This window comes from Mirounga leonina, unplaced genomic scaffold (assembly GCF_011800145.1).
Source record: "Mirounga leonina isolate KUSES-001 unplaced genomic scaffold, KU_Mleo_1.0 Mir_174, whole genome shotgun sequence".
NCBI lineage: Eukaryota > Metazoa > Chordata > Mammalia > Carnivora > Phocidae > Mirounga > Mirounga leonina.
This window is the reverse complement of record NW_023270451.1, coordinates 10,831,444-10,857,513: the sequence shown is the minus strand read 5'-3', so window position 1 is coordinate 10,857,513 and position 26,070 is coordinate 10,831,444. Positions and strand designations below refer to the sequence as shown.

At 36.0% G+C, this 26,070-nt stretch overlaps 1 protein-coding gene across 9 annotated transcripts in view; it reads left to right on the top strand.

Annotated features, from left to right (window-relative positions):
* CACNA2D1 (calcium voltage-gated channel auxiliary subunit alpha2delta 1) overlaps positions 1-26,070 on the top strand; it is a 506,844-nt gene that overhangs the window by 276,617 nt on the left and 204,157 nt on the right. For all 9 annotated transcript variants that reach the window (XM_035020464.1, XM_035020463.1, XM_035020460.1 and 6 more), the window contains exon 5: positions 22,616-22,657. In XM_035020464.1, coding sequence (XP_034876355.1) covers positions 22,616-22,657 — 42 coding nt within the window. The remainder of the gene's footprint in view (positions 1-22,615; positions 22,658-26,070) is intronic.

Here is a 26,070-nt window from a genome sequence, read left to right as displayed (position 1 = left end):
AACGAAACCGCCTGACAGAGAATATCAATGTTTCTTTTTTTTTTTTTTTTAATAACGTAGATGTTAATCCTGAGGCTTCCCAGAAATTTCTCTAGTTTTTATAGGGTTTTCTTTGAAATTCTTGTTTTTCCCAGTTTCATTGAGTAACAGCTGACATGCATCACTCTATATGGTTAACCCATCCAGCTCAGTGATTTACATATATTATGAAACGATTACTACTGTAGGTTCAGGTGATATCTATCTTCTCGTATAATTACAATAAAAGAAAGGTAAAATAGAGGAAAAAAATTCTCCTTGTGACGAGAGCTCGTAAGGTTTACTCTGAACAGTTTTTCCTCTGTATCATGCAGCGGTGTTAGCTATCATCATCATGTTGTGCCTTACATATGGTGTTGTTTTGCCATTGAGTTGTATGGATTCTTTATCTGTTTTGGATATTAACCCATTATCGGGTATATGGTTTGCCAATATTTTTGTTCTCATCCCTAAGCTTGTCTTTTCACTTTGTTGATGGTGTTTTGTTATGTTTTGTTTTTGGCCGTGCAAGAACTTTTTAGTTTGCTATAGCCCCACTTACTTATTTTTGTTTTGTTGCTTGTGCTTTAAGGTGTCATATCTGAAAAATTATTATCAAGACCCATGTCAAGGAAATTTGTTCCTATGTTTTCTTCTGTGTTTTCTATGTTTTCATGGTTTCGGGTCTTACATTTAAGTTTTTAATCCATTCTAACATTTTCTGAATGGTGTAAGATGTGAGTCCAGAGACTGTCTTTTCTCCATTGAGTATCTTGGCTCCCTTGTCAAATATTAGTTGGATTTGAAATGTTGGGGTTTGGAAGTGAAAGAATTCTTCAGATGTCTTTGGGGCAAAAAGGTGGTTTTATTTAAGCATGGGGATAGGCCCCATGGGCAGAAAGAGCTGCACTGGTGTTGTGAGAAATGACTGATTATATACTTTCAAGTTAGTAATGGGTTAGAGATAGCATAAGTCTCTAAGGAATTTGGAAGCAAGGTTTCCAGGACCTTGAGGGGCTAGCTGTTGTTAGGAAACATTCATTTACTACTGTCTAGTAAGCGCTTAGTCATGAGACCCTTCAGATGTATATCATTGGCCATATGTTTGGAGGATGATTGCTAACATATATCATGTTGGGGGGGCAGTAGAAATAAAGGGAATTTCCAAAGGGATTTTCATATGTTAAAGAGACAGAGGATCCTGGAGGTTGGGCTCATGTCAAGCTAAGGTTGCTTGCCTTTACCAAAGTATTAACATTGAGGCAGTTGAGTTCCTGGAAGAAGGTCACTCTGCCTGTCCCAAGTACTTGTCATGGGCTGTAAGTTGTAAGGAAGTTATTTTTTTTTCTGTATTTCTTTTGCCTTTGTTCTCCATATCTTGTTTTCCACAGTTGACAATATATGCTTGGGTTTTTTTCTAAATTTTTGATTCTGTTCTCTTGGTCTCTTTGTTTTATGCCAGTACCATGTTGTTTTGATGACTGTAGGTTTATAGTGTAGCTTAAAATCAGGAGTTGTGATACATCCTGCTTTGTTCTTCTTTCTCAGGATTTCTTTGGCTATCTGGGGTCTTTTATGGTTCCATGTAACTTTTAGGAGTGTTTTTTCAACGTCTGTAAAAAATGCAGTTGGGCAGGGAGGGGAAGGGGTGCCTGGGTAGCACAGTTTGGTTACGCATCTGATTCTCAGGTTGTGAACTCAGGTTCGTGAGACCGAGCCCCACATTGGGCTCTCTGCTCAGTGCGAGTCTGCCTAAGATTCTCTCACCTTCTCTCTCTGCCCTCTTGTTCGATTCTCTCTCTTTCTCTCTCTAAAATGAATAAATTTAAAAAATCTTAAAAAAAATGCAGTTGGAATCTTGATAAGGTTTACATTGAAACCGTAGAAGGCTTTCAGTACAATTGATATTTTAACAATATTAATTTTCCAGTCTATGAACACAGGATACCTTTCCGTTACTTGTTTCTTTGATTTCTTTCATCAACGTCTTGTAGTTTTCAGCATAGAGATCTTTCACCTCCTTGGTTCAATTTATTCCTAAATGTTTTATTGTTTTGAAGCTGTTGTAAATGGAATTGATGTCTGTATTTGTTTTTCAGAAAGTTTTTTGTTAATGTATAGAAATGCTACCGATTTTGGTATGTTAATTTTGTATCCTGCAACTTTATTGAATTCATTGACTAGATCCAGCCGTGTTTTGGTTGAGTTGTTAGAATTTTCTATATATAAAATCATATTGTCTGCAATAAAGACAATTTTACTTTTTCCTTTCCAATTCTGATACCTTTTCTTTCTTTTTTTTTTTTTTTAAGATTTTATTTAGTTATTTGACAGAGACAGCGAGAGCAGGAACACAAGCAGGGGGTAGAGGGAGAGGGAGAAGCAGTCTTCCCGCTGAGCAGGGAGCCCGATGCGGGGCTCGATCCCAGGACCCTGGGATCAAGACCTGAGCCAAAGGCAGACGCTTAACAACTGAGCCACCCAGGCGCCCCTTTATTTCTTTTTCTTGCCTGATTGCTCTAGTTAGGAATTCTGGTACTACATTAAACAGGAGTGGTGAGAATCGGCACTTTTGTCTGCTTCCTGAATTTTCTCTGAATTTCTGATTCATGAAATTATCTTTGATTTGATAACCTATGTTTTAATCTCTAAAATTTCTTTTATCTTGCTGGGTTTTATTAACTTTTTAAAAAAAATTTTTTATTTTTAGAGAGAGAGAGAGAGCAAGCATGAGTGGGAGGGGCAGAGGGAGAGGGAGAGAGAATCCCAAGCTGACTGGTGCCCAGCGTGGAGCCCAACAAGGTGCTCCATTCGGGGCTTTTTCTCACAACCCTGAGACCATGACCCCAGCAGAAACCAAAAGTCGGATGCCCAACTGACTGCGCCACCCAGGCACCCCATCTTGCAGGCTTTTAATTCTGTATTCTGTTTCATAGTTAGTTATCAGTTTATGATTACAAGTCAGAATGGTGGAAAACTGAATAATTTTAATCCAAAAATGAATATTCACAGCCTGTGTCATTTCCATCAAACTCTGTTTTCTTATCTGAATGCAATGGAATAAACACCAAGAGAATGTTGTGGAACTTTAGAACATTGGATTCTCTAGCATGGGGGCTTTGTATGACCTACTTGCTGTCGTTTCTTTTATTAGTACTCTCAAATGTCAAGGGTATTTCATTGAAGAATATAAATTGTCTTGATTCATGCTTTGTGACTCTCCCAGAAAAACAGCAATGACAAGAAAAGCCAAGGTCCATCTACAAAAGCACTGCTTGGCTATGTTGAAAGCTTTGTGAATTTAGAATGAAGTTGGGCAATTGTACTATAATTCATAGCTCTGCCTGAGAGTGCCTAGAAGCCATATCTTTCAACAGCTTTAAACTTCTTCAGGAGATGTAAGATTCAAGGTTACTGTTGGGCAAATTAAATTCATCAAACTACTTTGACTTCTAAGGGTATCAAACATCTATTGCATGGTTTGAGAGGAAGTCTATGTAATCACGTTAATGCTAGTCAACTTGGTAATATGGAGACTATAAATTTTAAGCAACTTTCATGGTAGATTATAGAATGTTTACAAAAGTCTTTGAGCAAAAAAGTCCAAGCACATTTTTGTGAAAGAGAGAAATCTACTTGGCTTTCCATTTCAATTCCCACTCTATCTCACTTCAAAATAAAGAAAGGAAAGAAAATGTAAGTGATTAATCGTGGTTAATAGTTTGGTTATTGAGATTTTATATATGAATCTGTTACTTGAGATTGTGTATATGAACATCTCCTTTTTGGGGGAGAAAAATGAGAGTTTATTTACTAATGCTGAAACTATAGTTCTTTCTCAATTATTTATATGCTTTTTAAGAGGTGCAATTAATGTAAATGGAGAGATATGTAATTCTTTTAAAAGCAGGGTAGCAATATATTATGTGGGATTATAGAGTGCAGGTTCATTACATAGAGAAATCAGAGCTGATTTCTGAGTTGCTTGAGACTGATTTCCCAGCTTGGAAGAAACTGATGTAGGGCAAGAGTTTAACTGCTTGCAAGCTTCCCTGCAGGTTTATTTGTGCAAGGCAGTTTGGTTACAAAGGGTTTCCTGCTGGGATACCTGATACCAAAAGTACATAGAAAGCAAAAGTAAATGTAAACAGGTAAAACAAAGCAGGTAATTAAATAGGCATTGTCTGTGCTGATTGTTGCTAAATTTAAAAGCAAGGTTTATTGAGTTAAAACAGAAGTGTGGACTTAAAGTTGACTGCCTAACTTGCCAACATATTTTGTGTAAATTTTTAATTATTTTTAAATATCACGCCATTAGATATTTTGCAATTACATTTTGGTGTGTGTTTAATATTTTATTTTATTTTATTTTTTATTTTTATTTTTTTTAAAGATTTTATTTATTTATTTGAGAGAGAGAATGAGAGACAGAGAGCATGAGAGGGAGGAGGGTCAGAGGGAGAAGCAGGCTCCCTGCCAAGCAGGGAGCCCGATGTGGGACTCGATCCAGGGACTCCAGGATCATGACCTGAGCCGAAGGCAGTCGCTTAACCAACTGAGCCACCCAGGCGCCCGTGTTTAATATTTTAAATCTTACGTATTGATGCCAAGTCTTTAATGATAGAAAAATCCATTTGTAGTTCTGAACCTGCTTTTTTTTTTTTTTTAAAGCAGCTGCACCTGTTTTATTCACATTCCATTTTTTGGTAAATTGAATGTTTGAAGAATTAGATGAGATGGTAAATAAAATATTATTAACACATGAATATTGACATTAAGCAAACGTGACATGCTCAATATATTGCTATCCAAAGATAATTTAATTTTGTTGATGTTCTTGACTGTGTTTCCCTCAACTTTGAGCTATTTTGGTGGCCCTCTAGTGAAATACACAGTAAGGAAGACGGTAATTTGTCACACCTTTTTTGGGGGGGGCAGTGAAACCTCATCTTCTATACCCTTTCACGTTTTGATTGTCATTCTTCTTTTTAGGTCATCTGCCTTACACTTGGGCTTCCTGGGAATAACCAGTCAGGGAGATATGAAGAAGCCCAGAGACCAATTTAGAGAAAATTTAAGCTTTGAGGAACTGATTTTCTTTCACTAATGGCAGAAAATACTATTTTAGAAGCTGACCAGGAGGGAATACTGTTATTTAGAAATTGAGAGATTTAAGTCTTAGTATTTCCATAGTAAGGATGCTTCTATTGTTTATCGGTATATGTATTATATTTACAAATATAGAGTATACTAGTGTGATATTAGTAAATGAAAAGAGGACATTCACTTGCTCTAGAGGAAATTACATGAGCTTTTGTGTTAGATAGATTTAGATTCAAATTCTATTTTGCTCCTCACTGAGAAACTTTGAGAAATTGGCTTACCAACCTAAACCTCAGTTTCCTCATCTGCAGATTATCGTAATATACATCTCCTTGATAATTGAGAGTATTGCATGAGGTTGTATAGTTTTCCATGCTAAATTATCAGTAAATGGACACAGCATTGTCATTATTATTGTTTATACCTTGTTTTACAAATCTGGCTCTATAAAGATCTATTGGCATTAATTTTTTGAATCCTATTTTATACCTCATTTTAAGCTCAGTGTAAGACTTTCAGTATTTTTGTGAGCATGCGTATATATATGTTCCATGTGCTGTAGTGTTCTTTCTGGGAAGAAAAATGAAGGCTGGTCATCTTAGGTTCTCTTTTTCCTCTGTACAGTTACAAAACTCACGCATTTCTTAAAATATTTCACTGAAAGTTTTGTGCTGGAAAATACTTAAAAAATCTTAATAGAAAGAATGATATTAGATCGTTGTCTATTGTCTGTGTATACAAACATATAATACTATGTATGGAAGTGTATGGAGACAGAGGTGATAGGGAGACTATTTGAAGAATTTTTTTTGTGTTTGCTGGGAAAACATCTTAGAAGACCTTTGGCTGTTGTATTTTTCAATGTCCTTCAGGCTTTGGTTACAAGAAGTAGCTTATGGCTCAAGGGAAAAATCTTGTTTATCTTTTTCATCAGACTAGACTGATGCTACTGATCACAATTTCCTTTCTTCCAGTCTGTCAAATAGTTCATTTCTAAATTTAATGCTTCACTGCAGGATTATAGGTTCTGTAGTGGTTAACCTTTTCCTTCCTCTAAGGTTTGAAAAATTATTGTTGCTGAAATATTTATTTTAACTGACCTGTTCAATAGGTGTTTTGTGGTTTGCTCTAAAAATGGAATCATATAGGGGCACCTGGCTGGCTCAGTCGATGGAGCTTGTGACTCTTGATCTTGGGGTTGTGAGTTCAAGCCCCGCTTTGGATGTAGAGATTACTTAAAAATAAAATTTAAGAAAAAATGAATGGAATCATAAGCCTTAGAACAATAATGCTTAAAGGGTGTTGGTGGATAGGGAGAGAAATTTAGAAAAATCTCCATTAGAGCACTTCAAATACAACCTTCTTGATGTCCTTATACAAAACCCAGTTATAAATCAGTGACTGGTCGATTAAATATCAGTAAGTGGTCATGCAAACATCAGTGAGACTGTGGTTAAAAATTTTAAGGCATTGGAATTTGTAAAAGTGGTATTTTATCACAAATTTATATTTATTGCATGTAGAGATCTGATGATCTATTATATCCTTTTACATAATTTGTCATTTTTAGATGCTGCTATCGATCCAAGAGTTGTTTAAATGAAGATTGGAGAAAAATAGTAAAATGAGCAACTTTTAATTGTGTGACTGATCTATTACCTTATACTTATGGAAATTAGAAATTAAGTCTACAATGATTAAACTAACTCTTAGGGAAATAAAATCCATATATATTTTAATTATATATAACTTATCACCTTGTACTTTCAGCGTACTGTTTTGTTTATATATGACTAGTTTGCCTTTAGTTTAGACGTCTAGAATTTCTAGAACTGTCTAGAATTTTTTTTTTAATTAAAGATTTTTATTTATTTATTTGAGACAGAGAGAATGAGAGACAGAGAGCATGAGGGGGAGGAGGGTCAGAGGGAGAAGCAGACTCCCTGCCGAGCAGGGAGCCCGATGCGGGACTCGATCCCGGGACTCCAGGATCATGACCTGAGCCGAAGGCAGTCGCCTAACCAACTGCGCCACCCAGACGCCCCTAACTGTCTAGAATTTTTATTGCATATAGTCCTGTGTCCTTTTTATGAATTCCCAAGGAAGCAGACTTACTATCATCCCAACAAAATAACTGGTGGCCCCAGGAAGAACATTACTTAAGTGTCACTTAAAGTTCTTAGTTTGTGGGTTTTACCAAGTTGTCAGCATTTCATGTATCTTTGACGTCAGGAATCACCTCTGTCTGGGAAGGTTGTACCATTTAACCTGGTGTGCGAAGTTAGAAGGATCACATGATAGGTTTGAATTTAAGTGTGTAACTAACTGGCTGGTCAGGTCATGGCCATCAACCCAGGTGATCTGTGTTTTGGTAGGTTTGACAGCCATCTTTCTCTTCTGTGACTTTTCTCAAAGGATCAATAAATAACAAACTGCTGCTAAATTATTGATCATCATTTTGATGATGCCTTGGTGTATTTCAAATGAGAATTAAATGAACAATGCCAGATAATTCTATATGTAAAATTGGAAATATCATTGAAGCATAAAATGCATTTGCCTAAAGATTTATTCCAACTTGGCAAAACAAATAATCCTTGGATTTTCTAGGTAGTTAAGTTTTCTAAAGGCTGGAACAGTTTGTAATTTTGATGTCACTTCTTTGAGATGCTTGTTCCAGATTTAATTTCTAGTATTCAATGATACAGCATCTCTGTCCCTTTCAAAACATTCCTGCAACAATATTTAATTTTAAAATTGTTGGAAAAATAATAAAATGGAAATAATATGAAATATAGTTAAGTGATATAATAGTATCTTACAAATTAGGGTTCTAGATTTAGTACATAATATACAGGGTGCCTGATTACATTTGAATTTCAGATAAACAATAAATATATCTTTCACATAGGTTTGAAACATACTTTTTACTAAAAATGTCACTATCCAAAATTCACATTTGATTGGGTGTCCTCTGATCTCTATTTTATCTTGCAGTGCTAAAGCACTAACATTTTCTAAAGCTCATACCTAAAAATTCTTAGCCCAAACTTTCCTCAACTTTTTCTATTTGTTGAGCTATGATTTCTTTTTCTGAGGAATCCTAAGCAGTTTGTAATCAATACTAGGTCAGTTACATAACTGTGATTTTTGTATTATTTACTTGATGGGGACTGGAAAGGACGTTATGTATATTAATATTTACCAGCCTTGATTAATCATTTTTAGGTTTCTCTCATACCCTGTTGTATACTGTTTGAAAAATTTACCTTTAACATGTAAAATATGATAATTTCACTTGCACTGCTTTTAGTTTACTTGTTCTTCTTGGATGTTTCTAGAGCTGCTGTATTTTTACCAAACAAATAATCCATGAAAGTGGCCAAAATATACAACGGATTGGTGGAAAAAACACAGCCTTCTAATTTTGTAGAAAGGAAATTATGTCTGTAAAGGTTAATTGGCTACTAATACCTTCTCTTCCCACTTCTCACCTGGATATTGACTTTGAAATTTCTTGATTCTTTAAATGTAAAATATTTTTCATACTGATTTTCTCATGCAGTAGGAAAGAAGCCAGTATGATCAAACGATGAGTATGTTGATGTGTTCCTTTGTTCAGTAACACATCTGGAAGCATAGTTTAAAATCTAGACAACTCTATAATTGGCTTGGCTTCTCTGCAGGATTTTTGCTTTCCACTGAAGTGACACCAGCCTCTTGTGATTGAAATATCTTCATTTAGGCAAGTTCTTTGGCTCATCAATCTTCCTTTGTCCTCAATTTCTTGTTTGAAACTATCTAAATTTCATTACTTGTACTTAGCCAAGATAAATGCCTTTTTTTGTTTGTTTGTTTTAGGAAAATTTTGTTTGATATTTCAACTTTCTCTTATTCTATTCTTTTTGTATAATTATATCACTGAAACAAATATTTTCTGGGTACTTAAATAATGGCCTTGGTTATAATTGTATAAAACAGTCTAAATATAATTTGACTACTAGATAATAATATTAATTACATATATATGTTCAAAATTTACAAGTTCTTTCAGTTAAATTATTACATTATCATGCTACCCTTTGAAGTTGGAGTTCTTTGTCCAGGTGATATTAGACGACAAACAACTTTGGATTGATTAATGTGTTTGCCACATCAAATTAATAATTGAACTGAAGAATAGAATTCACATTTTTTTAAGATTATTTATTTATTTATTTGACAGAGAGAGAGACACAGCGAGAGAGGGAACACAAGCCAGGGGAGTGGGAGAGGGAGAAGCAGGCTTCCCGAGGAGCAGGGAGCTCAATGTGGGGCTCGATCCCAGGACCCTGGGATCATGACCTGAGCCAAAGGCAGACGCTTAACGACTGAGCCACCCAGGCGGCCCTAGAATTCAGATTTCTTAAGTTGTTATTTGTATTACATCATGTTGCCTCTGCTTGGTACAACTCTGTAATATTTGAAGCATATCTTTAATACTCTCAAGAAAAAAGATTAATTTCCTTAAAAAATGACACATTATGAAAATTAAAATGAATAATGTGTAAAAGTATGTCTGAGGGAAGAAGCCTGATCCACAGAATTTCCTTTCTCTGTCCGTCTTTTTAAAAATTTTGGACAACAGACCAAATGCAACTAGGAGTATGTTGAGAATCTTTTGGATTGTGGCTTTCATAAATTAACACTTTAACAATTACGCATGTTTTAATTAGAGACGGTTATATCTGAGTGAACAGTTTGAATTGAAATAAAGCTATATGAAATACAACTTAATTAAATACCGTTACTAAAACTAGGCTAATAAAGTATAGGCTGGTAGCAATTTGTTTGTTTCCAAAGCAATTCTGTATTATTCAGCTGGAATGGAGGTTTCTAAAATGTCAGAAATTGTTCTATTCATTTCTTCTGCAACAGTCTTCCTTTCTTTGTACTGTTAGTGAAGCATCTTCAACAGAGAGGTAGTACAGATTTAAACTGTAATCTATCCCCTAGAAAAACCTGTGCTTTTGACTTTAGTTAAACATACATGAATGGTATTTCATTATATTAATGAAAGGTAGCAGTGGTTGATCTAGAACAGTTAATTTATGCTATAAAGGAGAGATTGCCGGGTTCTTGTTTGGTAGGGTTTGATTTTTTTCATATTACAGCTTAAAGAGGTTCATTCAAGCTATTTTGGGGAATGTTTCTATCTCAACACATCCATCCTCAGAAAAATAGTTAATTATTTTTCAGGGATAAATGAATATACTTTGGGGGCGCCTGGGTGGCTCAGCTGGTTAAGCGACTGCCTTCGGCTCAGGTCATGATTCTGGAGTCCCGGGATCGAGTCCCGCATTGGGCTCCCTGCTCGGCAGGGAGTCTGCTTCTCCCTCTCCCACTCCCCGTTTGTGTTCCCTCTCTCGCTGTGTCTTTCTCTGTCAAATAAATAAATAAAATCTTTAAAAATAAATAAATAAATGAATGAATATACTTTGACTTGATCTTTCAAGATATAAAGAAAAATAATGATGTAGAGCTTCTTGTACATATTTCTGAAGAAATATGTTAGAGGAATTTCAAGTGAAATAAAAAGAATAAGCTTTGCCTTTGTTTTTCAGAACTGAAAGATATCTCTTTAAATTCTGTTGAGTTTTCACAGGAGAAGAGGAAGTAGTCAAAGGCTCACTGAAAGAAATAGATGAACACAGCTATTAGATCTTCTTGTGTGATCTAAAACAAAACACTCAGTGGAAATATCAAAATATATAGGTGGAAGGATTCTAGAGACCATATTTATCAACTGAGTCATCATTTTGTAGTTGAGGAACCAAAGCCTAAGAAGTCACGTCACACTGCTTACTAGTCAGTGCTTAAAGCCATTTGTTGATTTAGCCATGTGCTCAGTAAATATTTCTACAACACTCTTTATGTGCCTGTAATAGATGTTGATTCCCTGCCCACATCTTCTCAGCACGCACACACACACACACACACACACACACTTTGTAGCTTTCTATTCAAGCATCTGCAAATCTTTGCTTGAGTGCCCTCAGTGGGGACAGAAATTTGCAGAAATGAACACCTTCAAGCAATGATGACCGGTATTGGTGAATACTACCCTTGATAAACAGTGGTTCCCAGAGGCTCTGAGCCCTGGTTGCCCACGGGCTCTTTAATACACCTCGCTTTGAAATCCTTTGTCTCCATATCTCACTTCTCCTATTAGTATGTCATGGGGTCACCTCTCACATTGATTATCTGTGTTTAAATCCTCGAGTGTCTGCTTCTGGGGAACCAAACTGAAGGTAGGGGTGGAAACCTGTTCTCAAAGACCTTGTCTGTGGAGGGTAAAGATCATTAGGCAGGTCATTCAACAAGTCTGTGAGGAAGGCAGGCTTGTTCAGTTCAGTTGTTGGCATGTAACTTTTGACGGACCTCCGGCCAGGCATTGAGCACAAAGATGATCAAGATTTTGTCTCTCCCCTTACAAGGCTCAGATGAGTGCACACAATATAGTGTGATAAGTACAAGGATTGAGGAAGGGGGTTTAGCTGATCTTTGGATCTGACTTTCACTCATTAATTCCACACAACAAACCAGTGAGTTTCCTACTTACTGTTGTTCTCCCTGATTTACAGAGGAGGAAAATGTCAGAAGGTGCTATGAGAGGTATTAACAGGGGTACCTAACTGTGATTTGAAGTGGGAAAGTGGGGAAGATTTTACACAAGAAAAGCTTTGTGTGGGGCGTCTGGGTGGCTCAGTCATTAAGCGTCTGCCTTCGGCTCAGGTCATGATCCCAGGGTCCTGGGATCGAGTCCCACATCGGGCTCCCTGCTCGGCAGGAAGCCTGCTTCTCGCTCTCCCACTCCCCCTGCTTGTGTTCCTGCTCTCGCTATCTGTCTCTCTGTCAAATAAATAAATAAAATCTTTTAAAAAAAAAGAAAGAAAGAAAGAAAGAAAAGCTTTGTGGCCATACACAAGGTGTGAAAAGGCATTATTCCAGAATTCCAAATAGGAAAGGTGGCATTTTTCCCTCTCCTCTAAAATTTCTCCCAAATGCCTCTTTCCTTTCTTATTGTTTTCTGCCCATAAGAGGAGCTAGGCCATGTATATTTCCGTCTGCACGCTCTCTGTGCTCTTCCAACCCAACTCAGGAAAGTCTCAGCAATTATTTGCTCATGGGAAGGAACACCCCCTATTTCATATGCTGTGTTCTAACTCTCACTTATTGTTTAGAATTTCTAGTTTTGTCTTTCTATATAAAGTTATCTATTTTTTAAATTTAGAAATCTCTTCTCTAATAAGACTGGCTTTTAAGACTATTGCCTCCCTGATAGGAACTTAAATCTAATAAAAAACCCAGGTTGAACAATGATGTGTTTATATCAGCCCCACTTTTCATCTTAGAGTGCCAAACTGATTCTCTCCATAGTGGGGAGCTGGGATGGAGAGGAGGAAGGGAAATCCAACAAGCAAAGTGATACCATGATATAAGGCTAATTACGTTTTTATCAATTTATTATTTTCAATAAGATCATATCTATGATATATTCAGGGATTATTATTATTATTACTACTACTTTAGAGAGAGAGAGCACACGCACATGTGTGTGCCCACAAGCCGGGGAGGAGGGGCAGAGAGAGGAGAGGGAGAGAATCTTAAGCAGACTCCAAGCCCAGTGCAGAGCCAGACACGGGACTCAGTCCCAGGAACCGGAGATCATGACCTGAGCTGAAATCAAGAGTCAGACGCTTAACTGACTGAGCCACCCAGACACCCCTGTTCAGGAAATTTTATAACATTTAATGATATATGTAAATGCCTTTCATGTAATGCACACATAATCAAAATCTCTTCTCCTCCTTCTTTCCCATCCCATATAGTCCCTTAACCCCAATGAAAGATAAACTAAATTGATATAATGGTTATTGGTTTAATGTTCTTCAAAGCTCTGATTTTGACCAGATTATTTTATGCTCAGTAATTCATTGGTCATAGTGTAAGTCTTGTGTTGGTATGATAATTTGCTGAAGTCGATAATGATAATTTGAAAAGGCAGTGCTAATATTACAATTGGACAAATTAACATGACTCTGTTACTAGGACATCATATATTGTTATGATCAAGTGCTGTTAACTTTGATCATGAGTCAAGAGAATCTGTGGATTATCAAAGTCAATAGGAAGAAGCATAGAAAATAGACTATGTTGGTGGATTAAGTTGTAATGTTTTAGATGATTATACCCAAAGCTTCATTAGACTTACAGATTAAAGGAGATTAAAGCAAGTTCCTCAGCATTATAGATGTGTTTGTCCAATTCTGGGCTGAGTTTCCTGGGGGATTTGGTAGCTGAAGAAAATAATATATTTATCTTCTCATATTCTACTTTTGCTTTTCTCCTGCAGTTTAAATCATATATTTATCAATTTTATTGGGAGCACTAAAAAAAAACTTACAGGCAGATTCTTATTAAAGTTTATCAGATGAAGAAATAAATTGCTATAGCTTTTAGTGTTTAATAGGAGTTGATCTTTAAATTTCAACAAACAAGGAACTCTGAAATCACAGTCCGATTGGAATTCCTCTTTGATTTCTTTTAGAGTGAAAGTGGTGTACATTTTGGCTTATTTGGAACTTTTTTAAAGCTACATACTTTACTCTGATGCCTTGTGTGTGTGTGCACATAGGTACGTTTGGGTGTGTTTTGTTGTTATTTTTAGTCTAGAATTTCTAATAGTTCTGTCTAGGCTTATGGTACTCATTTATTCATTCATCTGTCCATTCAGTAGTAGTTCATACAACATTGTAGACATTGTGCAAGCATTGAATAGACACATAATAGAATGCTGTCTCTACTCAAAAGAATTTAGTCTTCTCTCTTTTTTATCTCAATTTATTTTTAAATTTCTTTTATGCAGAAGTGATGAACATTTCCTTTGGTGAATATTAAAATTTTTTTTTTTCATGTAGGGTGATCTTTCCAATTGTGTCGCTAGCCTCATAGTATGGCTTGGGGATGGAGTACTTGAGCGTCTTTGTAATTAGGTAATTAACTATAGCAAAGACACCTGGGTCTATTATCTTTTGCTGTGACGACTCTTCTTAGAGGACTTTGGCTCATTGATTGGTTAATGTGCTGGGGCAGTTACTAAGGAATTCTTCAATTTACTAGCAACATGATGGAAATTTCAAAAACACAGCAACTATAATATTACAAATATATAATAGCAGTTACTTGATGAATAAATGTAAAATGTTATTTGCTAAAAGTAGAAGTAAGCTTTAAAAAGGCCAAAGTGATTTTCCAGTTCTTTCTTCTTCCATTAAGCTAAAAAAAAAGGTAGTATTAAATTAAATTCACATTTTAAAACAGATTATAAGGCACGTTAAAAGAACAGATAAGACAAAGGAGTATGTCTCAAAGATTATTAGACACTCTTTATTGGTGATATCTCACTAGTTTATTTTTAACAATCAATCTAAAAAAGCACATGTATTTAGATTTCTGGCGTGAAGTTTGGCATATGTATAAGGCTCAGTATTTATTTCTTATGAATGAATGCTGAGAGTTCAGAGAAAGAATAGATTATCTGTATTTTTCTGTTATAATCATTGAACACCATCTTAGCAATAGTATTACACTTCCATCTTCTTTAATAGAAATTTTTTTTTAAGATTTAATTTATTTGACAGAGAGAGAGAGAGCGCACAAGCAGGGGGAGCATCAGGCAGAGGGAGAAGGAGGCTCTGCACTGAGCAGGGAGCCCGATGCAGGACTCGATCCAGGACCGGGATCATGACCTAAGCCAAAGGCAGACGCTTAACCAACTGAGCCACGCAGGCGCTCTAAAAGAAATTGTTATGTTTGGGGAGCCTGCACGGCTCAGTCAGTTAAGCATATAGTATTGACTGTTAGAGAAAAATAGAATGGGGAAAAAAAAAACCCTCATTGTAGGGAGTTTGGTATTGTATAAGTGGTATCAGTTGTAGAAGTTAGAAAACACATCCTAACTAGTTTAAGAAAAAAATAATAATAAATAATAAATTACTGGTTCTATAAGTGAGAGCAAATGGATGGAAATAGCCTCTGTCACATCAGGATTCAGACTTTAAGCATTTCAGCTTTTGCAACCATAAGTACTCCTGGAAAAATAGAACCTTCCTAAGAGAGAAATAGGGAAATGAGATACTATTATTGTATAGATTTCATCACCTCTTGAGTTTCTCTGGTCAGAGAAGCGGGCTAGTATAATTTGCCAGACAACTGAATCACATGATTGCAAGAAATGGTTCCCCAAAGACAGTAGAGTTTCTGAATAGGAGAAAAAACAAAAACAAAAACAAAAACACACGCACAAAAACAACTACCAAACAAAGCAAAGCCTCATGTTTACTATAGTTGTTAAAACATGAGAACCGTTGACTTACTCTGTGCGAGAGCATTTATACAATTTTCTTCAGCAAGATACCACAGTTTGGGTGTTAGGATGTATGCACAAACTTCTGGTTTAATACAGAGTTGGAATTTTTCCAGGCAGGAGCATATGAGGATGGAGATGTAAAGGAGATGTGGGGTTGGAAAGAGTATTTAGAATCACAGAAAAATTTGAAGGACAGTAACACATTTAATGGACAGGATGCGAACAAAACCATCACACATTACCATCTGTATTAGACTTATTTTTAATTTTTTTTAAGTAGTCTCTACACCCAACATGGGGCTTGAACTCACAACCCTGAGATCAAGAGTTGCATGCTCTTCCAAATGAGCCAGCTAGGCATCCCTATATTAGACTTTTTAAATAAATTATCTCATTTAAAATATCAGATTAAAAACAATAACAGCAACTAGTAATCGCATTTCTTCTCCAGTCTGCTACGTGGAATCCTTGAAGAAAGGACTTTAAATGAATTAAATAGACTCACAGCATACTAACTAGTCTAAGAAAAGTAAGTGATAACAGTTTACTTTAGTTCATATATAACTATAAGCTGAAGCTAATAGATAACTTCTATGGATATTCCTAGTTTTTCTTTTTCAATATATAAAATAATAGTTGATAACAGGGCACATATTGTACGCCAGGCACTGTGCTAGACACTTCACATCAGTTGTCTTCTTTATTGTCTCTCGTCATATGATGCGAATGTAGGTTTTTCTCATGCCTTCAGTCCAGTAATCTGCTGACACTGATCTCCAGATGGAACGTGCTTATCTTTAGTTTTCCTTTTTATTTTCACCAGTAACGTGCTCATGTGTCCAGTGAGTCGGTTAAGAGTCTGCCTTCTGCTCAGGTCATGATCCCGGAGTCCTGGGATTGAGCCCCGCCTCTTGAGCCCAGTGTCAGGCTCCCTTCTCAGGTGGGAGTGTGCTTCTCCCGCTCCCCCTGTCCCCCTTCCCCCCGCTCATGCTCTCTCTCAAATAAATAAGCTCTTTAAAAAAAATTTTTTTTTTCAAAAGCCCCTGTCTTTAACCTACTGTGTCAACCACTCTCAGCTATCTTTGGGAAGATTTGCTCACATTCAACCCCCGCCCCCCCCAGAAATGCATGCACACACAATGACACATACACAGTAGGCTCCTAAGTTCTTTTATTCACACAGTGCTACAGTGCTATGATTATTGCATCCCATGTACCCTAATTGACTTGAGCAGAGGTCAATGGTGTGTAGGTTTACCAGGTCAGAGGTTGTTACAAAGATATATTAATCAGAATATTTGCATTGTAACTGATTTGGGCTAAACAGTATGGTAGGCAAGAACCATTAACACAACTCATTTATAACAAGAATATCCTTTTTTTTTTCTTAATTAAGAATACTTAAGAGTATTCTTAATATTCATCTGATTGACTTCCATTTTTGAAACTGAAGAGTGATAAACGATTAAGAATTGGATTTTTTTAAAAGTAACTTTAGCAGACAATACGGTTGCTCAGATTTGTCAGTGTGTGGATCATGTGCACAGTCAAGTGTACAGCCAAGAAAAGAGAATTAGTAAATTGGACAGGAAGTTAATCTCTATTTGAATTTTGAATGTGTCATATATTTCAGATGTTGGCTATAAAATCCTGATTTTCAGTTCCAATATTTAAATCTTTTCTTTGGCACCATCTTACTTCCATGTGGAAGCTTTGTACTTCTGCTTCCGATTTTTAACATAAATTCATTCTATTCATCAGAGGCCAACTTTTATAGGAGAGTGGCATTCAAGGGACTGTCACTCACAATACACGTTTTTAAGATGGAATGGTCTATTTTGCCCAGATTTAATTTTGACTCCCAGTAGACAATGAGAAACTGAAGTAATTTATCTCTCAACTTGCTAGGGGATGCTTTAAATTTCAGCAAGCAGCGATACTATATTAGCGTGGAACGTTTGGGTAAATTTGTTTCGAGGAGATAATAAATAACTAAACTACTTGGTTAAAAATCAGAAACAAAACAATTTGTTCTTGTCATCTGGTGGTGCTCAAATGATGAAAAATAGCTCTCTAAAGGTTTCACTAATCTTGAATCTAGTTTGAGGCTGTTGCTGGCTTTATCCTATCAAACTGCATGTAATACCCTAAAATCCACTAAAAACCTTTGTATTTGAGTGTAAATACCTTCCAAGATGATGTTGTTTAATAATTTGCATGAAAACATCTAGCCAGGGGCTCTGGGTGGCTCAGTCATTAAGTGTCTGCCTTCGCCTCAGGTCATGATCCCAGGGTCCTGGGATGGAGCCCCATGTCAGGCTCCCTGCTCCGCGGGAAGCCTGCTTCTCCCTCTCCCACTCCCCCTGCTTGTGTTCCCTCTCTCGCTGTGTCTCTCTCTGTCAAATAAATAAATAAAATATTAAAAAAAAAAAAATCTAGCCAGAAGTATAGTAGAGAAACAAGATGACTCAATTTTGTATTCTGTGCCTATGATAATTAGCTTATATGCCATCATTTTAAAATATTAAACTTTATTTTCTGGAGGAGGGATTGAGGGAAGTTTGAGCGATAGGAACGGTAAATGAATCAGAAACACACACACATGCGTATACACACGCGCTTGAATTGATTGTAAATAGAGGAGGCGTATTTTAGCTCTCTGAAGTTCTTCACTCTCACATATTTTGAAACCTGAGAAAGTTTTGGTTTGTGTGGTCATGTCATCCAAGGATGACACGAGATATTCTTCAATGATAGCAGGACAGAACAACTGACTCTGATATTCCTGCCCCATGTGTATCAGGGGGGTGAGAAAATTCCTTTTTATAGTCAGGGCATAGATAGTCTTCATTTTTATTTCTCCCAAACACTACAAAGTGAGGTTGCCAAAGTTTGTTGAAGGAGTGAGGTGTGGCTCCCTCTGTTGGTTAGGAGACCCAAAATTCTCCTTGTACACAATCTAAGTGGGATGGAGGCAGGGGACCCGGTAAAGGAAGAAAGAATTCAGCTGATACTTCCTCTTTTTAATTCTGCCCCCCTCAGGCCATTTAATTGTTTTTATACAATTTGGTCTCCTAATTTTCTTTTAGCACGCAGTTAATTTTAACTGACAGTCACTCCTGTAAGACACCAGAACATCAAAATTAGGCTGATTCAGTGTGAATTGTCCTTTATTCCTGAGAATTGTCTTTTATCCTAATCCTGTTGGGATTGGGTTTGGATATATTTTGAGCGATGCGATTTCAGACTGATGTAGTTTAACATAGCTACACATGTCATATATTTGTATATAGCAGAGGAGATGCTATAAATGAATGTGATAGGAAAGAGAATTATGACTTCACCAAATTAGACTTATCCTCAAGCTTATATTTAAAATTCTTTCTGAGCCACTCTTCAACTCTAAACAAAAGCCACAGTAAATAATTATACTTTTCTGCAAGAAAGCATGAGGAATTGTCAGTTATATATAAAAATTATTTGTATATGGTTATATAAATTAAATGTTTTGTGAATGTTTGCCATTTATTTTAGTGTCATACTGCCAGCTAAGTGTGCTGGTTGACAAATTAAATGCAATGACACTTTCCCCAAATCCTGATGCCCTACATAGATGTATGCTTAGTGAATTGGATCACTTGAGCTTTTCTGTTAGGTAAAATCAGGGAATAAATGAAATGTGCATGCTCTCACTGCAAAGTTTAGGGTTAGAGAAAGTGTATTTGTAAAAAATTAGGTAAAAAAAAAAATGCTTCTAAGCCAAAGACAATGTCACATGTATTGGTGAAGAGGAAATTTTGTTGTAAGGCAGTGGATGTAATCAATTGCAATTCCATTATGGTCTTTGTTCTCTTATTAAATCATGACAAACTGTCTAAGAACACGTATTTAATTAGCTACTTTATTTTTTTTTAAGATTTTTATTTATTTATTTGACAGGGAGAGAGGAAGAGAGAGAGAGCACAAGCACAGAGACATCAGGCAGAGGGAGAGGGAGAAGCAGGCTCCCCGCTGAGCAAGGAGCCTGATGCGGAGCTTGATCCCAGGACCCTGGGATCAGGACTTGAGCCAAAGACAGACACTTAACAGCTGAGCCACCCATGGCTCCCCTAAAGAAAGCTTTTTAAAAGTAGAAATATAAAACATCCTAGTTATAATGAGTAGGGTTGTTGTATTGTATATGCAGTATAATTTTATGACTAAGGTTCCCCCCGCCCAGTTTACTTACTAGAAAAAAAAATCAGTTTTGGGGATCTTATGTCTCCTGGAGTCCAGAAGACTTTTGCAAATGCAGAAAACTTAAATAAACTTTGCAATACACATTTTCAGTAAGTTTTAGAAGCAATATAGAGTTTCTAGAACAAAAGTAATAGGATTTTACATAAACTGTAGTGCAGTAACAAGAGGAAAAACATTTGAAAAATTCTCAAATTTAGTTTTTCTTCATTTTTATTTTTATTTCAGGCACACTTTATTGTAATAGAATCAAAATACTTAGTTTTAGTTAAAACTAGCATTTCTTTATTGTACTTTATACTCTTTTGACACTGTATGTGATACTCTTAATTTTAGGTTTAATTAAATTCTCTTTTTTATTTGTTATATGTGACCCTGTGTCACATATAAGAAAAAACATTTAAACAATTTAGTCCGTTAGCTCTAGTACCATGGGCCAAATGTTAAGTCTAAACATATTAGTTGTTTTATATAATTGATATGTATATGTTATTTTATCTAAAGGATAGAGATAGCTACATTTAACTTATTTTGTGTCTCTCTTGGCACAGCGGTGTGTGCATATAGATTTTTAATGAATGTTTGTTGAAAATAATGATGTTGAATCACTTAAGATTTAATGCAGTTTCACCTTGTTTTCTACATTTCAGTTCTGTAAATATAAGGAAGGAGTTGGCAGAAATAAAGTCTAAAATGAAGATAAACTTATTCAATATTTTATCTTTTGATGGAATCCACATCCTAAGTTGAAAATTGTCTCCTAAGTATAGATTTCAGAGTTGCAAGAAGGATCAATAAACTAGTAATTAGATTTGGGACTCTGGTGGATTCAAAAGATTCTCTTGCTTTGTGTATGTGATGAATTCTGATTTTGTATTTTAACTTTGTTACAAAATTAATGCTGTAAGAAATGCTTCAGGAAGTAGAACTTTTATGCATGTTAAAATTCTTTAGCAACTTAATTCTTTTTAAAAGAATTAATTAAATGGTAATTTTTAGAGCTCTTTACTCTAAATGAAATAAATTCAAAGTCATGGTTTCATTCACTATTATGAGTTATGTGTTCTATTATTTATTAATATAGTTTTTAGTTTGGTCTTAGAGGAATCTTTTATAGAACTTCAGGCTCATGATGTATTTCTCAAATTAAAAAAGGGAGGCAGATTCGGCAGCAAATAAGTTTGAGAAATACAACGAGATCTGTTTTAGTCTTAAAGATGTATAATGTACATTCATATGCTGAGACTTAGAAGCCAAAAAGAAATGACTTTAACTTCATTGCTTATTCTAAAGTCAAAGGGCCATAGAATGTCTTGAAGAACTAGTGATTTCTAACTAGTGGAGTGGTATATATTTTAAGAAGCACTAATTTATTGAATTTTTTAGAGTAATTTTCTTCTTAAAAAATGTGTATTGCATTTTCTTTTAATAAGATTTTAGAGTATCCGTGTTTTTGATGTTATTTTTGCATAGTGCTCCAGTTACTACTGAAGACGTATGGAAGATGGATTATATTTTCAATCAGTTCAGGAGAAGAAAGGAAAAGGAAATCAGTATAAGTGGATTATTTTAACAGTGCATAGAACTAGTCTTGAAGCCTCAAAGAATAAAACTTTTAAATTCCTTGACAATCATTGTGTTCATTCTTTCCTTTCCATTTTCATTCTGTAACACAATTTATATCCATAATTTATAGTTATGGTGTATTTCAGCAACACTGAGGGCTGGCAGAAGTGTCAGAATACATTTATTCTTGAAGAGCCAATGCTCATTCACCACTTTGGTAGAATATGATAATATTAGTGGGTTAAATAATCTGATTCTTTCGCTGTCTAAATTCAATTGTTCTTGATCCCTTTTCTGAATCTCATGAGGAAATTTCTGCCAATACTGTCCAAATACACCTTTCCTTACTAATTTCAACATGTGATATATATATATACATTATATATATATATATATAATACATATATATGTATTATACATGTATATACATATATATATATATATATATTTTAAAAGTCACGTTGTGGGCGCCTGGGTGGCTCAGTTGGTTAAGTGACTGCCTTCGGCTCAGGTCATGATCCTGGAGTCCCAGGATCGAGTCCCGCATCGGGCTCCCTGCTCGGCAGGGAGTCTGCTTCTCCCTCTGACCCTCCTCCCTCTCATGCTCTCTGTCTCTCATTCTCTCTGTCTCAAATAAATGAATAAAATCTTTAAAAAAAAAAGAGGGCACCTGGGTGGCTCAGTTGGTTAAGCGACTGCCTTCGGCTCAGGTCGTGATCCTGGAGTCCCGGGATCGAGTCCCGCATCGGGCTCCCTGCTCAGCAGGAAGTCTGCTTCTCCCTCTGACCCTACCCCCTCTCGTGTTCTCTCTCTCATTCTCTCTCTCTCAAATAAATAAATAAAATCTTTAAAAAAAAAAAAAGTCACATTGTCAGCCAAGTATTAACAAGCCACATTCTTACATTTTTCTGAAATTATTCTGTTCATAATTTCATGATTTAAGGGTGTGTGTGTGTGTGTATGTTGTGAGTGTGTATATATATAATTTCTTTGCATCATGCATTCTTTATTTTTTCTTGACAAATGGGTCTCAGACCTATGCTGATATACTTTTTCCTCAATGCAATATGTACTTTTCAATATCACTGATACAGTGTTTTAATATGTTTTTAGAAAATATTGGCTAATCTTCATGGATCTTCATGGAGTATTTTATGAGAGGAATATCACGAGGGGTTTATTATTTAAAATATGCATAAAATGTGTTCAGTGCTGGATCCAGTATATTTTTACATTTTTACTCAAATCAATAAAGCCCTCTTCTTTTCTTTTTTTTTATAGAGCAATGAAGTTGTCTACTACAATGCAAAGGATGATCTTGATGTGAGTATTAAAAGTTTTACATTAAATTTCAAGATAAACTGAATTATGCTAGGATGACTGGCTTTACAGAACAAGCTGACCTAGCAGGTTGAATTTTTCAGAAAATGTTCTATAGCATCAGCAGAATTACTGGTTGGACCTAACAAGGTAATGATGAATCTTAGGGCTTATGCTATCTTTAACAAATTATCATTGGCATCTTCCGGGGTAGAAACGCCATGTGTTTCGCTGGATCTGAACTCTCTCTGCCTCCTGTCCAGACCTCCATCCACTGCACTGACTCGGATACCCTGCACTCCATTAGCCATGTGGCAGACAGAGGTTGGGTCCCATCCATCTCTGTCGCCCAGCGCTTTACGCGGGTAACGAGGCAGGTCTCCTCTGGCCTGAACCGCACACACCAGGGGGGACCACTTATTTCCCCTACAGTGTGAACGACACCCTGGAAATGGTACAACAGCTGGCCTTGCCCAGCCAATCTTTGAAGCATAGTGAGTGTTCAGTCTGCCTTTTTAAACAGATGACTGTAATGTACATATTCAGATGATGTTCCAACGTGGATTATTTTAGCACAAATAAGTTACTTCTCATGTTGCCACCTTTGGATGGACTTTCAGGAGACATTTTAATTACTTGGCTACAGTGGAAGCATTTACAAAATTATAAAACAACATTTTACGCTTAAGTTCATTTAAATTATCATATCTCTGACTTTCTTTTATCAGGAAAAAATTTGTATATACACTTGTTTATGTATCCAAAAATGTTTGTTGAGGGCTTCTTGTGTTTTCGGTGTTCTTCCATGAGCTTGGGATGGTTTGTCAGTGAACAAGTCAAACAAATAAAAAAAAAAATTATTGTTTGTTAATCACACTTTTTTTCTGAATCAAAAAAATATATTTGTATACTACTTTTTTCCAGCTACTTCATGGGAGTGTAAAAAAATATATAAATCAAGTAAAGCTGGCCTTCAAAAAACAATTAAAAAACAACACAAGATAGTTGGCTTGAAATGCCACATCTTTCCAAATTGCACCACCACTATTGGTGAACATCATAGTTTATTGAGCACTATTTGCCTGCATGCTGCTAACCACTCTACACAAATTCTTATATTTAATTTCTAAAATGACACTGTGAAGGAAGGAGGTTATGTTTTCTCCATTTAATAAATGAAGAACTAGGATTGTTTTAAAAAGCGTTTTCGGGGCGCCTGGGTGGCTCAGATGGTTAAGCGTCTGCCTTCAGCTCAGGTCATGATCCCAGGGTTCTGGGATCGAGCCCCACATCGGGCTCCTGGCTCAGCCGGAAGTCTGCTCCTCCTTCTCCCTCTGCCTCTCCCACTGCTCATGCTCTCTCTCTCTCTGTATCTCTGTGTCTCAAATGAATAAATAAAATCTTTAAAAAAAAAAAAAAAAGCGTTTTCTTTTTACTAGCCATAGGTGTTTTGCTAGTGCTTCTATGATAATTATTATCCTTTTATGATAATGATGTATATCATTTTAATGAGGTAGGATGTTTATTAAGGGCAAACCAACAGCTAACACAAAATGTTTTAATAGTTTATTGATTGGGGGGGGCACCTGGGTGGCTCAATCAGTTGAGTGTCTGACTCTTGATTGCGGCTCAGGTCATGATCTTGATGGCTCAGGTGTTGAGATGATGAAACCCAGCATTGGGCTCTGTGCTCACTGGGGAGTCCACTTGAGAGTCTCCTCTCCCTTTCCCTTTGCCCCTCCTTCCCTGCTCACACTGTCTCTCTCTCTCTAAATAAATCTTAAACAATAGTTTACTGATTGGTGTTAGAATGAATTTTATTTTGGACAGACATTTCATTTCACTGTTAAGATTAGTATTTGATATTTAAAAGTTATATAGTCATTTAAAATACAGATGCTAAATCTTTATCAACCTTCCTGGTGGTACACCAGTTACAGCTTTTTAAAGCAGTTAGTTTGTAAAACTATGACAAAGATTTCATAATAAATAAAGTGGATGGATTGACATGCTTGGTCCAATCTGCCAGTTGAGTGTTGCCTAAAGATGATGAACCAATACTGCAAATATGTTTTTCTTTCATCTAAACTAATTAAGAAAGTCCTATTTTTGATGTCACATAAAACAGTTTTATTAAGTCAAGTTTGCTTCTTATTTAGAAAGTTCTTTTATTTTGCATAGAAATTGTGAGTTTTCTTTGTTCAAGATTTTAATAATCACAGGCACAGATGTAGATGCAACTTTTTAGTGAGTGTCACCCCAGTTAGTATTCAGGGGTATAATTGAATAGTACAATAGTAAAATTCATAGTATTCAACCACTATCCTGCAAAGTTAGCAATATGTCCATTATAAATGTAAAAGTATGCACGGGGCGTGTACTTCTAACACTTGAGCTGTGCTCAATGCTCAGGTTCATAATTTGCCTGCACAGATGTTTATTCCTATATTCAAATAAAACTCTGTGTAGGAGAGAAAAGGATTAATACAAGTGAACCTAGTGAACTTGACGTGGTTTTTTTTTTTTGCCTTCTCCCATCCCCCAAAAGTCTGTATTATTACCATTGGTTATAAATATACCTAGGGCGCCTGGGTGGCTCAGTTGGTTAAGCAACGTCTGCATTCGGCTCAGGTTATGATCCCAGGGTCCTGGGATCGAGTCCCGCATTGGGCTCCCTGCTCCGCGGGGAGCCTGCATCTCCATCTGCTTCTCTCTCTCTCTCTGTCTCTCATGAATAAATAAATAAATAATCTTAAAAAAAAAATAAGAACAGTGCCAGAATTATTTGCAAAGAATACTGTATAGTAGGAAGAGGGCTAGGATTGGAATCAGAGACTTTGGTTCACACTCCGTTCCACCCTTAAAACTGTACTCACTCGTAGGGCATGAAAACTTATTAAAATTGGAACTGTTTGCCTCTCACCTAAGACATGCTACAGGTGATGAGATGAGCCACAAATTTCATTGCAGTTCAGAATATTCTTGGAATACTGCTAACAGAGTCAAGTTTGCTGGAAAATTTTACTATTTCATGTAAATTTTTTGAGAACTTATTAAGAACTGCAAGTTAATTTATTTTATATTTCACTAAAACTTTTTATTGGTGAAGATTAAAGTGCTTTAGGTATAATACCATTGCTCTTGGAAACCCTTAGACACTGAATAAAAATGAACCATGTTTAATGATTGGTGTATTGGTTTGGCTCTTATAGACCTAAAGTAAAAGTGGCTACAAGTCAAAAGTTTATTCCTCTCTCATGTAAACATTCTGGATATAAAGCCTAATGTGGCGAGTCTCAATCTTCTAGGCCCCAGGGCACTTCTTTCAAATTTTCTTCCTTCCTCAGTATAGTTTTTTCATGTTGGGATCCAAGATTGGTGCTCCATCATACACAGTGATTTTTGCTCTCTAGAGA